At 37.5% G+C, this 16,163-nt stretch overlaps 1 protein-coding gene across 1 annotated transcript; it reads right to left on the bottom strand.

Annotated features, from left to right (window-relative positions):
• Window positions 1-11,922: 11,922 nt before the first annotated feature.
• Window positions 11,923-13,364, bottom strand: LOC115921585 (neuropeptide Y receptor type 1-like). Its single transcript, XM_030979171.1, has 2 exons — window positions 12,687-13,364; window positions 11,923-11,952 (listed from the first exon to the last, which is right to left on the bottom strand). The coding sequence occupies exons 1-2, from the start codon at window positions 13,152-13,154 to the stop codon at window positions 11,923-11,925; spliced, it is 498 nt and encodes a 165-aa protein (XP_030835031.1). The 5' UTR covers window positions 13,155-13,364.
• Between the last annotated feature and the right edge of the window lie 2,799 nt (window positions 13,365-16,163).

Raw genomic sequence — 16,163 nt, 5'->3', positions numbered from 1 at the left:
CCGTGCAGGGCACACCAATACTTACATGCTACATGATCAACAGTTTTTGATCCTTTCCACACCTTTTCTTTCACAATGCAATCGCATTACCAGTACTAAAGTTTATCTTTAATGCAATCGAAATGTTATCTCGTGTGTAACGGATATTAATCATACCACTAAACACACAGCCAATGCCCTGTGAACATTGTCATGAAAATTATAGATGGAAAAGTGTTTTTTTTGTTTAAACATTTTTTATTTTTTTATGTCAGTGACTCAGTATCATGTATAGAGATACTCGTAAGACATAGAACTAAAATTAATGTGCTTGGAGATGGGTTGGCTACGAAGGCCATTAGTGCTACCCTGTGAAATAGAAGTGAAGACGAATTAAGTGGCCTAATTCCTCTTCAATTCTATTTCACATGGTAGCACTAATGGGCTTCCGTAGTTAACAGACCACGACACAGTTTTCATGGTGGAGATAATGTAAATCGTGTAAGAGCATGATACCATTTTACAAGAGGCCTAACATCATCGTGTTAAACGCACTACGTGTTAAAATTATCTCATTCAGACAGTGTCTCGAGAGCACAACATTTTCAATTTGTTTTGAAATCATCTTGCATTAAAAGATGCATCTCTCTTTAACCGTTAATCTTGCCATGGCAAATGTTTTGTTCATATCATTCTTAAAAGCATCTTGGTATAGATGATGTGAATGACGCCTTCGTCAGCCGGAGATTGTGTCTCGGATTTTGATGATTTTTCACCACTCTCGCCGCAAACCACACAGCATTCAATCTTATACGTCAGCCACATACAACACATACAAATTTACATTTCCACCAATACCTGGTGGTTAAGCAATTGGGCAAAAAGTAGACTTGGGTCTACTACAAGTTGATGTATCGGGCAGCGCAATTAAAACAAAAGCAAAACAAAAAGGCAAGTTTAGCTTAAAAGATAAAATTTGCAAGTCCAATTACTTTTATCATGTCTACGTTTGAGGCCTGTGCACTAAGGTGTTTTTGCGGTTTTGATAACATGGGCAAAAAGCGTCGGGATAGAAAACCATGAAACTGACGAAAACATAAACGAAATCAAGCCGTCTTGTTTGGTAGGCTATTGTTTTCTATATAGTACGAAAGACGAAAGTGCATTTTTTGTTGTCGTAAATTTTCTCGCGCGTAAAGTGTATTAAAGATACTTTTTTCTCGAAAATACGGACGCTAGTTTTGTCTAAATGAACCATTATGTTCACATTTAATTGTGATAGCGTTAAACCTACTTTGGCGACCACCTGTATAGAAAGATCACATTTCTATAAAGACCACATTATTTGTTTCCCTTGAATAAGGTTTCTCATTTAAACTTGTGCTACAGGAACCTATACATAAAGACCACATGCCTATAAAGATCATTCATTTGTTTCCCTTGGGAGGTCTTTCTATACACTATGACAGGTTTTATTAACGTGATCCAGCTTGTATCGTACATCAAGAGAACCACTTTACCTGACCTATTTCAAATTTGAAGCCAAACTCAAAAGGCTGATAATTTCTTTAATGAATGCGTACATCACCGTACAATAGCCATTTCAAAATTCTACACCCAACGCAAGAAAAGTGATTCCCACTTCAAAGTCTCGAAGCGCATCAAGCTAAATGTACATGATGATGTTACGTAATGTCTAGTCAGTTTTATATTTTCATGCATTACTCAAAGCTATTTTCTGTATCATATATTTCATGATGACGCCTTATTTTGTGATTTGTTCAACAGAAACAATTCAAATCCAATGAAATCGAAATTTAACTGTTTACACATCTACTCAAGATAACAAAAATAAAGTAGTAAAATCTTAAATCGAATTCCCCTTTACATCTTACGCAACATGGATGCAAGAAACAAACCAAAATGGATAATCATGGAATCTTACAAAATCTTCTAATGTACTATATACAAGTCGTAACCAGTTGTGTAAATAAAATTCTAGAAAATCAAAATCTCACTGGTTACATATCTAACGAAGATGACAAAAGAAAAAGACCTCTTTAGTCTAGCGCGTTATGAATGCTAGAATTAACTCACAACTTTCTAATCGTCGAGTACAAAAACCTTGAAATTTGTGATTCTCGAAATAGCTACTTGCATACTCTAACTCGTAGTCAGTATGGTGTATCCAGCTGAGTTTGGAGTCAACGCACAACCCCCTGTTGGAAATCTCCGGGGGGGGGGGGATCGATACCACTTGCAGAGTGCCCATTGGATGCAAGGCTACCTGTTAACACCTCAGAATAGACTCCGCCCCCTGACCCCCGTCTCTGTCAAGCTCTGGATACGCCGTTAACATAGCATAGCACCGTTACCGTTAGAGGCGACGCTGTAGGGGTGGATTTCTTTGACAGTATGTGCGACCATGACGACGATTTTTTATTTCGGAAAGGGCGGTATTGATGGTGCATAAATCGGAAAGAGACTGTAAATAATTGAACAACCTGGCTGAGGTGTGGGTGCTACTTACGTCACATCCGTCAGAACCACCTGTTCGACGCTGAGGTGTCTGGCTGTCTATAGGGCATATAAAGTAGTCTTTAATATGTAGGATAACCGTTTCCTGAAACCACATCTTTACCAGTTGCTGATGTCCCTTTTCTCATGTCTTACTCTTTCCCCCTTTTTCTCTCTCTTCCTTTCTCCCTTTTCTGTCGTAATCTACATTCTATGATATACATCTCTAAGACATTTTTTCTCTTCAGTAAGGCAATTACATGTAAAACCTTCGCTTTATAATTACACTTTTTCATTATACTTTTTAAAGACTTTTTTAATGTGTTTTTTCTTCATTATTGTATTGCCTCATTTCTCTCTGTAAACAGTTGAGGTCACACCAGGACCAGCATGTACATGAATAACAGTAAACTAACTTATATTTCACAACAAGGACAAGTTTTACACGTGTTTACACAGAGATTGAGAAAATAAAAACTGTGAAACATCTGAGGAAATAAATCCTTCTTCTTCCGTGTAAATAGCAGGTTGAAAAAAACTAAGCCCCGTTCATGTTTGTGCTCTCTTTTATGCTCCTTTCAAAACAACAATAGAACGAACATCAATAATAATGTGGAGCCCCACAGAATCCCCCCCCCCTATTTTTTTGTATATCTTTGACTATGTATGTATGACACAAGTATATTTCTAGTCCCCATATAGTCCCTCCTCTTAGTTAATTAGGTACCCCCTCCTGCGAGAGTGGCCTCACCCACAACTAACCTAAACACACCAGCTGGGATACCAGGAGTGGCTTCTCACTTTGTTTTGCCATGCATCCTAGTCACACCTTTCTTATTTTGTCTTCCTTTCATAGGTAAGAAAGAATCTTATATTATTCAATTGTGTTATATTCTTGTTGTTCATAATATGTGTATTTCTAAACTATTAGCTTCACTATTCACATATCTTGTATTACTGTGTAAAAAGGGATATTAATGATCTTTGCCAATGACTTGTTGGATTATATCACATGTGGACTATGGGTGGAAATATGAGAAATGCCATGTGGGAAGAGATGCCATGTGGGGAGAGATAATGTCATTGATGAACATAATAATCACTTGTAGAAATGATAGGAAAGTATTATCGAGTGTGTGAGATTGATGATTATGTTGTTTGATTTAGACAACATTTTAAGTAAGTTTTGAGAAGAGAATATACTTTATTACTGTCAGTATATTTGTCTTTTGCTCGATATTCATGTGTATATATATATTCTTAGCCAAGGACATGTGCCATTTACTATGCATTATGCCAAAGCACATTGTTATATATTCTAGTTCGAGTTAGATACAGTTTGAATAGCGAAATGAGTTGTTCAAGTCCAGTTTATCTTTAACTTACAGTATTATGGTATGAGTGAGTGTGGACGCACCATGTGTACAAAACTAGGGTGTTATTAGGATATGGCAGTGCGTTCAATGTGAACACAACTTCTTATCAGAGTTCTTAATCCCCTCTCCCCCAAGCTTGACCATCCACTGCAATGCATTACACGCACACAGTGTAGATAGAGTATATGCTATACCCAAATGCTGTGTTGAGAAGTGTTAGAGATAGAATGTGTTTGTTTTTGACCCATGCTGGAAATGGTATCTTTGGCGGGAATGAAAGTTTGGTAGAGTCAGCAAAATGAGAAGACAAAGGATTTGAGTTGGGGAATACACTTGTTGAGAAACACATGGTCAAATTGTCTAATAGTTAGCTAGTGATGGATGGGTTGATGAAATATTGTAGTTGAAGACTGCATAATCACTGTCTGGAATTCATTGTATTATATTGTTAGGAATGATAATTCAGGTTAAATGTTATTGGGAATTTCTCTCTCTCTCTCTCTCTCTCTCTCTATATATATATATCTCCCTCTCTCTCTCCCCCCTCTCTCTTTATATTCTCTCCCTCTCTTTCTCTCTCTCTCTCTCTCTCTCTCTCTCTGTATGGTTCACCCTTTCTCTTTCACTCCCACTTTGCTTTGTATATAACCATGAAATGAATATACATGTATTTAGTAAAACTATTGGTTGTTGTGTAGAATTAGAATATGAACTGTATGTGAAGATGAGATTATACAGTAAGAGGAATTCGTAATATTGGTTGTAAGTTTGTTAGAGCTATTAGTACAGACTGCAGACTAAGACTATTTGCCAGTGCTGTGAATATTGTAAGGAGTTATAAGTTGTTGAAGATGTATCTTTTCAAGCTCAGCAATCTCGCTGAAAAAGATAGTATTAGATCAAAGTGATGCAGATGACTATTGGAAAATACATGAGCTATAGTTAAGGAAGAGTTATAAGTTTATTCAGTATTAATGTGAAGTCCTGAGACAAGAAGTAACTTGTGAATTTAGGGATTAGTGAAGGCTGAGAGTAGAATTGCATTCTAAGGGTCTATGTGTACAGTGGATCCTCAGTCTTGGAGCGTAAAGAGTAGAAAGCTTATTAGGCAATAGTATAGGGATGATTATGTCAACATTCTTGTATTAGGTCTATATATGTGATTTCTTGAAAGAGACGCTAAGTGAAGAGTTATATGATTAGAAGATAAAGTAGATTGACTGATACCGCAATGTTATAGACATTTGATAAGGGTTAAGTTATTTATTAGTAGCCAAGTTATGATTATGAGATCGATGAAGAGTTGCACTTTTACATAAAGCATGGAAGTAAGGATAGTTTCGTTTAGAGATAGTAAAGTAATGAAACTAACCAGATGATGTTCTTAGTGATATAGTAAGAGAACACGGAGAGCTAATGAATTCAATGTATGCGAACAGGTAGATTTATTTGTGTTTAATACTTGAAGAGTATTGTTAATGTTATGCCATTTGATCGTATATATGTTATTGTAAGAAAAGACTGTTATTGTAGAAGATTAAGTAATAAAGACTTTGTTTTGCCATGCATCCTAGTCACACCTTTCTTATTTTGTCTTCCTTTCATAGGTATGCCCCCTCCCTCGGGGTGCGGGCGCTACAAATTTGGCGACCTTGCCAGGACGGCCATCGTCAAGGAGACACGAGGACGATGTGCTGTCCTATGACACGAACAGTTGGATAAACGAAGAAGCAGTGATGTAACGATAAGAAGGACCAGAAGTCAGAGAGCCGGAGGAGACCATCCCTGATTGGAAATGAGGTTGGCTCAGCATCAGAGAAAATGGGACGAGCTACAGAGAAGAGAAAAGGCTACCGTGCAGTACGCAGCAGGGTGCTACAGCAAGGGGATAGGGCCCTGGTGCGAAGTCTGGCCCCTCCAGGTGGCCAAGGAAAGCTTCACCCTTACTGGGAGGAAATAGATGGCGGAGCAGTGAGTGGGGTCAAGGATGTCCAGGGGTTCTCCAAGCCGCCATCCTCAACAGCCCAGCCCCCAGCACCGTTCCAGTACCGGTATGACCCACCATCCTACACCCATCAAAGGCCATTACAGATACAGACGCCAGTAGCCCACCAGCACCAACCCACTACCAGCGTTAGATGACAGAAGACCAACTTCAATTTTTCCAGCGAGCGAGTCAATCATTCGACCCGCGAGGAAGGCCTCGAACGGATTCTTTTTGTTTTTAATATTTTGTTTTACATTAGATGCATCGTTATTTAGAATCATGTGCTAGCTGTTTAGTAAACCAGAAATACGAGTAATGAGAAGTAGGAAGATGAAACAAGTTGTAAATCGTTTCATGAATTGTGGTGTAATATAAGGAAACAAGCGATGACACTCGATAGTGATCAATTGATCTTTGTGATAAAGTCTTCGGGATGAGTCGCGAGCTTCCCAAGAAACCTTCACCGTATGTCAGGCGCGCCCGTAGAATGGGTTAATGTTTCGCAAAGTTTATTTGTATGGAAGAAAAAGCCACGTAATTCTGATACGATATTATGATATGTAATTCTGAGACTTCAAGTACCTATTAGGTTTCGCTATAACAAGTTGCAACAAGTGTATATATGAACTCGATGTACTACATGTATTCCGCAGAAGAATTGGAGCACGATGATCTGTCAGCGTAGCGAGGACATAGACTTTCATGGACTTTGGTGATAAGTCTCACCTCCCTGATCTGTCCTAAGTTCATGACGACATTGAACAAGAACTATATAAATGTTAAAAATGTTATACTATAATCATGAAGAATTGTTATAAATGTTTGGAAGTTGAAATGTCCAGGAGACATTTATTTTTGGAGGGGAAGGTGTGGAGCCCCACAGAATCCCCCCCCCCCTATTTTTTTGTATATCTTTGACTATGTATGTATGACACAAGTATATTTCTAGTCCCCATATAGTCCCTCCTCTTAGTTAATTAGGTACCCCCTCCTGCGAGAGTGGCCTCACCCACAACTAACCTAAACACACCAGCTGGGATACCAGGAGTGGCTTCTCACTTTGTTTTGCCATGCATCCTAGTCACACCTTTCTTATTTTGTCTTCCTTTCATAGGTAAGAAAGAATCTTATATTATTCAATTGTGTTATATTCTTGTTGTTCATAATATGTGTATTTCTAAACTATTAGCTTCACTATTCACATATCTTGTATTACTGTGTAAAAAGGGATATTAATGATCTTTGCCAATGACTTGTTGGATTATATCACATGTGGACTATGGGTGGAAATATGAGAAATGCCATGTGGGAAGAGATGCCATGTGGGGAGAGATAATGTCATTGATGAACATAATAATCACTTGTAGAAATGATAGGAAAGTATTATCGAGTGTGTGAGATTGATGATTATGTTGTTTGATTTAGACAACATTTTAAGTAAGTTTTGAGAAGAGAATATACTTTATTACTGTCAGTATATTTGTCTTTTGCTCGATATTCATGTGTATATATATATTCTTAGCCAAGGACATGTGCCATTTACTATGCATTATGCCAAAGCACATTGTTATATATTCTAGTTCGAGTTAGATACAGTTTGAATAGCGAAATGAGTTGTTCAAGTCCAGTTTATCTTTAACTTACAGTATTATGGTATGAGTGAGTGTGGACGCACCATGTGTACAAAACTAGGGTGTTATTAGGATATGGCAGTGCGTTCAATGTGAACACAACTTCTTATCAGAGTTCTTAATCCCCTCTCCCCCAAGCTTGACCATCCACTGCAATGCATTACACGCACACAGTGTAGATAGAGTATATGCTATACCCAAATGCTGTGTTGAGAAGTGTTAGAGATAGAATGTGTTTGTTTTTGACCCATGCTGGAAATGGTATCTTTGGCGGGAATGAAAGTTTGGTAGAGTCAGCAAAATGAGAAGACAAAGGATTTGAGTTGGGGAATACACTTGTTGAGAAACACATGGTCAAATTGTCTAATAGTTAGCTAGTGATGGATGGGTTGATGAAATATTGTAGTTGAAGACTGCATAATCACTGTCTGGAATTCATTGTATTATATTGTTAGGAATGATAATTCAGGTTAAATGTTATTGGGAATTTCTCTCTCTCTCTCTCTCTCTCTCTCTATATATATATATCTCCCTCTCTCTCTCCCCCCTCTCTCTTTATATTCTCTCCCTCTCTTTCTCTCTCTCTCTCTCTCTCTCTCTCTCTGTATGGTTCACCCTTTCTCTTTCACTCCCACTTTGCTTTGTATATAACCATGAAATGAATATACATGTATTTAGTAAAACTATTGGTTGTTGTGTAGAATTAGAATATGAACTGTATGTGAAGATGAGATTATACAGTAAGAGGAATTCGTAATATTGGTTGTAAGTTTGTTAGAGCTATTAGTACAGACTGCAGACTAAGACTATTTGCCAGTGCTGTGAATATTGTAAGGAGTTATAAGTTGTTGAAGATGTATCTTTTCAAGCTCAGCAATCTCGCTGAAAAAGATAGTATTAGATCAAAGTGATGCAGATGACTATTGGAAAATACATGAGCTATAGTTAAGGAAGAGTTATAAGTTTATTCAGTATTAATGTGAAGTCCTGAGACAAGAAGTAACTTGTGAATTTAGGGATTAGTGAAGGCTGAGAGTAGAATTGCATTCTAAGGGTCTATGTGTACAGTGGATCCTCAGTCTTGGAGCGTAAAGAGTAGAAAGCTTATTAGGCAATAGTATAGGGATGATTATGTCAACATTCTTGTATTAGGTCTATATATGTGATTTCTTGAAAGAGACGCTAAGTGAAGAGTTATATGATTAGAAGATAAAGTAGATTGACTGATACCGCAATGTTATAGACATTTGATAAGGGTTAAGTTATTTATTAGTAGCCAAGTTATGATTATGAGATCGATGAAGAGTTGCACTTTTACATAAAGCATGGAAGTAAGGATAGTTTCGTTTAGAGATAGTAAAGTAATGAAACTAACCAGATGATGTTCTTAGTGATATAGTAAGAGAACACGGAGAGCTAATGAATTCAATGTATGCGAACAGGTAGATTTATTTGTGTTTAATACTTGAAGAGTATTGTTAATGTTATGCCATTTGATCGTATATATGTTATTGTAAGAAAAGACTGTTATTGTAGAAGATTAAGTAATAAAGACTTTGTTTTGCCATGCATCCTAGTCACACCTTTCTTATTTTGTCTTCCTTTCATAGGTATGCCCCCTCCCTCGGGGTGCGGGCGCTACAATAATAATAATAATTATCCTTGCTTATATAGCGCCTAACACTTACTTTATCAGAAGTCTCTAAGCGCTCTACAATAATGTAGCATATTAATCTTCACAGTACCCTGAGAGTATGACTCTAATATAGCATAGATTTGGGGGTCCCTTGCCAGACATAAAGTGCCCGCTGATTGAGCTGCGTCCCCATTTTGAGGGGGAAGCTTGAATAATATGCTTGTAATTAAGTGCCCCTCCCTCAGTGCCTAGATAAATGTACCTCATCAGTCATCCACAAGGGCAAGGTGTTCATCATTAATTCATAAGGGCACGAATGTTGGCTGCGTCTTCTATACAGTGCGTCCCAGAAAAAACGAAACCCAGAATCATCGATGTTTTATCTTAACTTAATCACAATTATAATTGATAAATGACACATATTTTTAAAGCTTAGATCCTCTTCTTTCATTTGATGCAACTTGACTTTTTGGTTTCCTCTCTTCATATTCATTTTAATCACTCATGCATGAAATATGCATCATAATGAGTTGCATCAAATGAAAGAGGAGGATCTAAGCTTTTCAAATATGTGTCATTTATTAATTATAACTGTGACTAAGTTATGATAAAACATCGATAGTTCTCGGTTTCGTTTTTCCTGGGACGCACTGTTCAATGACGGACGAGTCTTTGAAGTCTCGAGGGGCATTTACGAAGTCAGCTACTCTCTGTGAATGTCGCTTGTTTGCCCCCGGACGGCTCCTTCTACATAACTGCGAACATTCGCGCCAGCAGGTTATAATTGAAAGTTCACAGTGACTCTCTACCTGCCTGAAAGCATGTTCTTGTTATTGCTTCTGCTTATTTTGTTTTTTTACGACACATGCTCGGGCGACGAAAAGCTCCGTGGTATAGTTTCCTACTTTTAACTAATTTCCTCAATTCAATCCTGGACCAAATGATAGAACCCTATTCCTAACCCATAAATCTAGCTTGAAAACCATTTGCAACCCTACGGTAATCCGTCTTTTCCCCACATACTTTATTCAATTCAATTCAATGTGATTCACTCATTAAAACCACATAAAATACAAATACAAGTAAAAATACAAAAATATAAAATTACAAACATCATGACAATAAATACAAGTGAAGCTTGGTTTAAAAAAAGAGAGATTAAAAGTCTTGTAAACGTCATCCCTACATTGAAAACAATTTTGTGTGTGTATATGTTACTTTACCTTTAAAAATTGAGGGGAAATATATACAATGCAACCCAAAAAAGACAGCTGAGACGGTACAACGGCGACAATGGATTAAAAAGGTAAATAGAGAAAGGGGATGAGAAAAGGGCAAGGAAGTGCAAGAATGAGAGAGAGAGACAGAGAGAGAGACAGAGAGAGACAGATAGAGAGAGAGAGAGAGGGAGAAAGAGAGAGAGAGAGATAGAGAGAGAGGGGGGGGGTGAGAGAGAGATATGCAGAAAGTGAGCAAGAGAGAACATGGAATAACATAGATAGGCAAGAGAATTAGATGAATGAACATAAAGAATCAAGATAATACATGTACAAACATTATTACACTCCTGACTCATTCAGAATCTTATTACATGTTTTTAAATGAGTTTCGTGATTGACTGAAGTTGGTTATGAGTTTCACCACCTAGGTCCTGGGAAACATACTAAATTTGGTGATGTGGATATTCTAGCATACGGCATATGAAAGTAATACGAATTCCGAGTGGAATAAGAATGAGTATCCAAATTAAATATATTATTATTTTGTTAATACATCAGACAGTTTGTTGTGGCAGGAATACATGAGCATAGTCAGAACACATTTATACAATTAAAAAACATTCACGATTTGTATCTGTACATAAGAAATACCTCGTTTGAAAATTGAAAGGAAAATTGCACATGATTATAACAGCTTTCTTCTGTAATTTATGTAGTCTGTTTATATTACAGTTGCTTGAAACTGCCCACATAACATTACAACAAGTGAAATGAGGATGTATAAGTGTAATGTATACATTTTTAAGAACATTTGGCGGTAATTTGTTTAAATCTATTTTAATCTAATACACCCGGAAACCCTAATACATCAACATGTTCACTCGGTGACAACTTGTCATCCACTGATACTCCAAGGAATTTAGTAACCCGCACCTTTTTAATTTCCTTATCATTCATAAACATCTTTAAAATGATGAATTGCTTGTTATGAACATTTAATAATGGTGCTTTTACGTACCCATTAATCATAGTCACATTAAGGTTACTCCATTCATGGGTGAAATGTATGGATACATTTCATACATATGTGTTGTAGGCCTGCAGGACAATATACACGGTATCGCCCTACATCCGCGATGACTTTAAGCCTGGAGCAAGGTTAATGTCGCCGAAGCAACTGTCATTTTCAACCCTATTTTCGGAATTCTTGTCATACATTTTTTTTTAAAGATTATGCCCAACTCAAAAAAAAATTATCGTTGTCAATTTTCAAATGGAAGCATGGTAAAATCCGTGCAATTTCTTTAAAAGCTCGATTTACATACTTGAACCTTATGTTTTGGAAATCCAATCTCCATTACAAAGAGAGGAATATGATATGAGAAAATATTGGAGTTAAACGAAGTCAAGAAGAGTGAGTGAATTGTTTGTTTGTTTCATTTTTGTTTTTGCTGTGCTTTGTTTTTGCAACTGTAAATCTCAAGTATCTTTAAAAAGTCACTTAGTACCACCGTTATTGATATTTGTTCAATGTTTGAGTCATCTGTTAACATAGTGAAGAATAGACCTTTATGGTTTAAGTACAAGCGGCAACTGGCCACTCCATCTAATGGAGAAAAAATAACCAAAAAATAACCAAAAAAAAATCGGGATTGGGAGAAAAAAAAAGAAAGGGGGAAGAGAAAATGAAGTGAAACGGAGAAATCTGGACCATCTCCCCCCCCCTCCCCCATAATCAGTATTCTTAATATTCGTCTCAGAGGCCCTTAATTGGACTGCCGCTACGCCACTGAACGACTAATTACCAAATATACCAAGATGTGTGAGCAGCATCGGTCAATGAAGAATAGCTTCATTATTATTCCAAATTATTGATCCAAGTTATTTTTAATGATTGTTGTAAAAGAAATACGTTCATAACTGTGTTGGTAGGCAATGGAGACTTTAGGCTTTATTCATGTCCAAGGGACTGAATGAGGAGCAATATCCCAACCCAAAATGCACTGCTGCACAAACCTTGAACCCCCAACCTCCAAGCGTTGATATCATTAACAACTATTAAAACCGTAGCGGTTCATGTGACGTGTTTGCCAATACATTATGCAGTAAAGAAGTTATGAAGGAATACGTGGTCGTTGCTATTTCTGTCTTTCTGACCATAATTTTCACGACCACGTCAAATTCCTTATTTCTTATACAATATAGTATACCTTCCAAATATAAATCACCATCTACAACAAAATGAACGTTTCGTTTAGGTCAACGTAGGCTTTCAAATTTCACTCAAAAATTCGTGCCAGTGATAACTGCGATAAACTTGATGAAAAAAGACAAACTTACTTGTTGAATGAAGAGAACGATGGGACACGCAATACTTCCAAATATCCAGTTTTCTTTCATCATATAAATGAATGTAAACGGCATACAAAATAAAGCGGCAATGAGGTCGGCTGCCGCCAGGTTGATAAGAAAGTTGTTAAGGTCTGTCCTTAATCTAGCCGTGAATCCGAGGATCAAAATCACCATAGCATTACCAGCGATCGCTAGCATTATTGTCACCGAGTAGACCACAGTTAAAAGCACCTGGGACTCAAAAGACACTCCTAAACTGTCGTCACAATCTTCAAATACACTGGAGGAATCTGTGGTGAGTGTGTCGTAGACATTATCCTCTTGCAACAAGTTGTAAGAGTTGTTGCTGCTGTTGCCGCTCGTGAGCTCCGCCGAGGCTGACCTGCCGTCGCCCATGCTTTCGGCGGCGTAGTAGCCGATCTCAGTGGTTGTCATGTACGTGGTCGCTTCGACCATCGTTTAGTCTGAACCTGTCAAAACTTCGAAAATTGGCTAACAAACCAAGAATCAATGAGGCTTTATTCACACTTCGCTTGTAATTAGCTTAATTTGCGTAAAGAAAAATCATTCCACGAATTAAAAATTGGTTGCGATATAAACTAACCAGACTCTGTCCACTTGATGCGAAGTTGAACTGCGTGCATAATTGGTTTTGCAACATAGCAACTTGACTTTGTTTCCTCTCTCTGCGTTTGAAATGAATGACCACTGTGCGCCGCGTATGTGTGACGTAGACTGCTTGCAGATGAACACGTTTCGCTGTCTCCCTGTCTTAGCTTTTCTTCCTCGAGAAGCGCTCGCATTCTCCAAGCCATTCACAAGTGCGTTCAATAATGAAGTGGTGGAAATGCGCGGGAGACAGTGGCTGATCCAGTGTCCAAACCCAATATGGTATCCCAGAAGTACACAAAAGAAGAAAAATGTGCACGAATGTGTGTTCGTCTACCTCCCGTCCTCCCCCCCCCCCCCCCAATCCCTTCCTGCGGAAAAAATGAATGTACCTGGTGAATGTCATTCTTTATGTTATCTATTTATTTGCGCTCTTCTGTGTATACCTGCTTGCTTTCATTTCTGTCAGGGATTTTTTTCTCCATACACCCGATATATACCTTTTTTCGGGTAAGATTTTAATTCGATTGTTAGGGTATGGTGTCACCTCATATTCAAGGTGTAACACATGATCGGATTTTCCCTCCTCCACTTGTCTTAATTGATTACGATTAACTCTTTGCATGCCACGCAAATAATCTCCCTGTGCCACATTGCATTTATCATGGGATATTATGTTACCAAAAAAAAGGCGTGAATATTATTTAACTGTTTTCAGTGCAAGATTAATCTGTACCAAAATACTTTGTACAAGACAATGGTTTTGCAAAATTACACACTTCAAGTCTTGATTAGATCACATCACAGTGATCTAAGTGGTCTAATCAAGACGTCTGAAGGTGTGTAATTATGTAAACCATTGTGTTGCACAAAGCAATCCTTCGTGCCTATTGTTTTGTTCAAAAGTGTGGGTGTGCAAACGAGCGGGTGTGCAAACGAGCGACCGTACATAGAAGCGTGAAAGCAATCAAAAGGTTCGGTAACAAGCAACACCACATAATATGGTATCTCTAGACAGAAAACTTTTCATAAATTCTCTTTACATGATTACTTCAAAGACTGTCGAAACGTGTCCTCTGCGAGAAACGAAAGAGAGAGAATAATTAACCATGTTTTGTAATAGAAGATATGGTCGAATAATTGAGATTATATTTAAGATGAAAATGGATTATCACCTGTTTCGTGAGCCAATACTACGAATACAGTTCAGCCAAATAATTATTAATCCATTATGTTTGGTTAAAGGTAATACAAAGTTTTGGTATGGGATCATGAATTTGGTTCAAATGAACATATTGGAAGCGTATATGCGATCCTACAATATTTAGTGATCGTTGTCGCGGTTGAAATCGACTCTAAAGTTATGAAATTATAAATAATACAATCTTTATGTTGTATAGCTCCCTCTCAGGGTCAATATATTAATTAAGCTATAAAACAATATTTCTTGACTAAAATCGATCAATTAGCTATTCCCGTTTGGAAATTATATATCACAACTACATATTCTGAGATTTTCATGGTCGCAGCTACCATTGTACGGCCGTAGGCGCTATTTGAATTTTAACAACATTTACCGGGAGCACCGGTAAATTTGTATTTAATTTTTCTCGAAAGCAGAAGTGTTTTAGGGGCTAAATATTCTAGTGCTTATAAAACATCCATAGGGGCATCCAAATATATCAAAATTGTAAAGAACCACTATCCACCCAATTTTCAAAATTTCCCAAAACTTTGTAATACCTTTAATCTTGTGTAAAATAAAATCCAACACAGATCTTCTGCTTAATCAACTATTCATTGTTCGTTCGTTTCTTTATCTGTTTGTATATTTATGTACTTATTCATTTATTTACTTATTTATACTAATTTTTTAAACTCCTGTTTACTTGTTTTCTTAATTTGTTAAATTTATTGATTTGTTTACTTTAGTTGGCAAAGATAACTGAGGTGATGTCTTTTGTTGGGAGATGCAGAGGTTGTGGGTTTGAGCCCTAGCACGAGGCCTGTGTTGAACAATCATTTCATTGTAAAATTATTGCTTCTCTTCACCCACGTTAAAAGGCATGTGGTTCGAATGCTCTCTATGAAATATGATAACATTTAAATTTTGAAATCGACCGCGGTAATAATAAAATGCAAAGTTACCTGCAACTCAGTACCAGATAAAAAGAACTGTGCAGTTATTAGTACCGCTGTTATCTGTAGGTCGTACACAAATATTCCGTTCTTGATCGCCCTGACGCTTGACTGCACGTGCGTATCAGTTACTGTTAATACGTTCTTTAATTACTTTCTGAGGTGAGGCTGAATTGATTTTACCGCGAAACAGCATCTAACTCTCGTCTCCCGTTTATATCTTCTTTCGCCCTAAAGATACATATAACCGTTCGAATTGTCATCTTAAGTATATGACGACATAGCAGGAAGTGTGTTGGTATGAGTAAATATCAGGAATATAGGAGCAAAGAGGCGAAGGCCCATGGATGTATGATGTTAGGTAATGTGTTTGGAAATGTGATGACACGCTCCAATTTTCCGTCGGGGATACGTAATGATGATGATGTTGCTGGTGATGGTTGTGGTGGTGATGATTGTTAGCAGTCATTTCGATGACGTAGGTTCGAATCCCACCGCTGCCACCATGATGAGTTTGAGGGTCTTAGTATTAATAGATAACTCAGAATAATAGAAAGTCGGCAGACTGGTTTTGATGGTGACGATGATGATGACGATGGCTTCTTTTATAGCGCTGGTATCCGCCCCTGTAGGGTATTCATGGCACCTGCTCTAGAATGTCTTGTAAATTCAGTAAAGTTAGTCTTCTTTTTTCTTTTTTCTGTTTGAGGGGGTGGG

The sequence above is a fragment of the Strongylocentrotus purpuratus genome, unplaced genomic scaffold (genome assembly GCF_000002235.5).
Source record: "Strongylocentrotus purpuratus isolate Spur 01 unplaced genomic scaffold, Spur_5.0 spur5_scaffold_10, whole genome shotgun sequence".
Taxonomy (NCBI): Eukaryota; Metazoa; Echinodermata; class Echinoidea; order Camarodonta; family Strongylocentrotidae; genus Strongylocentrotus; species Strongylocentrotus purpuratus.
The sequence above is the reverse complement of the archived record's forward strand: the minus strand, read 5'-3'. Positions and strand labels throughout refer to the sequence as shown.

Bases quoted from the DNA above. Each gene is read 5' to 3' on its own strand.
- LOC115921585 (XM_030979171.1), bottom strand. From the start codon at position 13,154: ATGGTCGAAGCGACCACGTACATGACAACCACTGAGATCGGCTACTAC. The intron at 11,953-12,686 runs GTAAGTTTGTCT...TTTCTCCATTAG, and splicing joins TCGTTCTCTTCATTCAACAA to ATGGAGTGGCCAGTTGCCGC.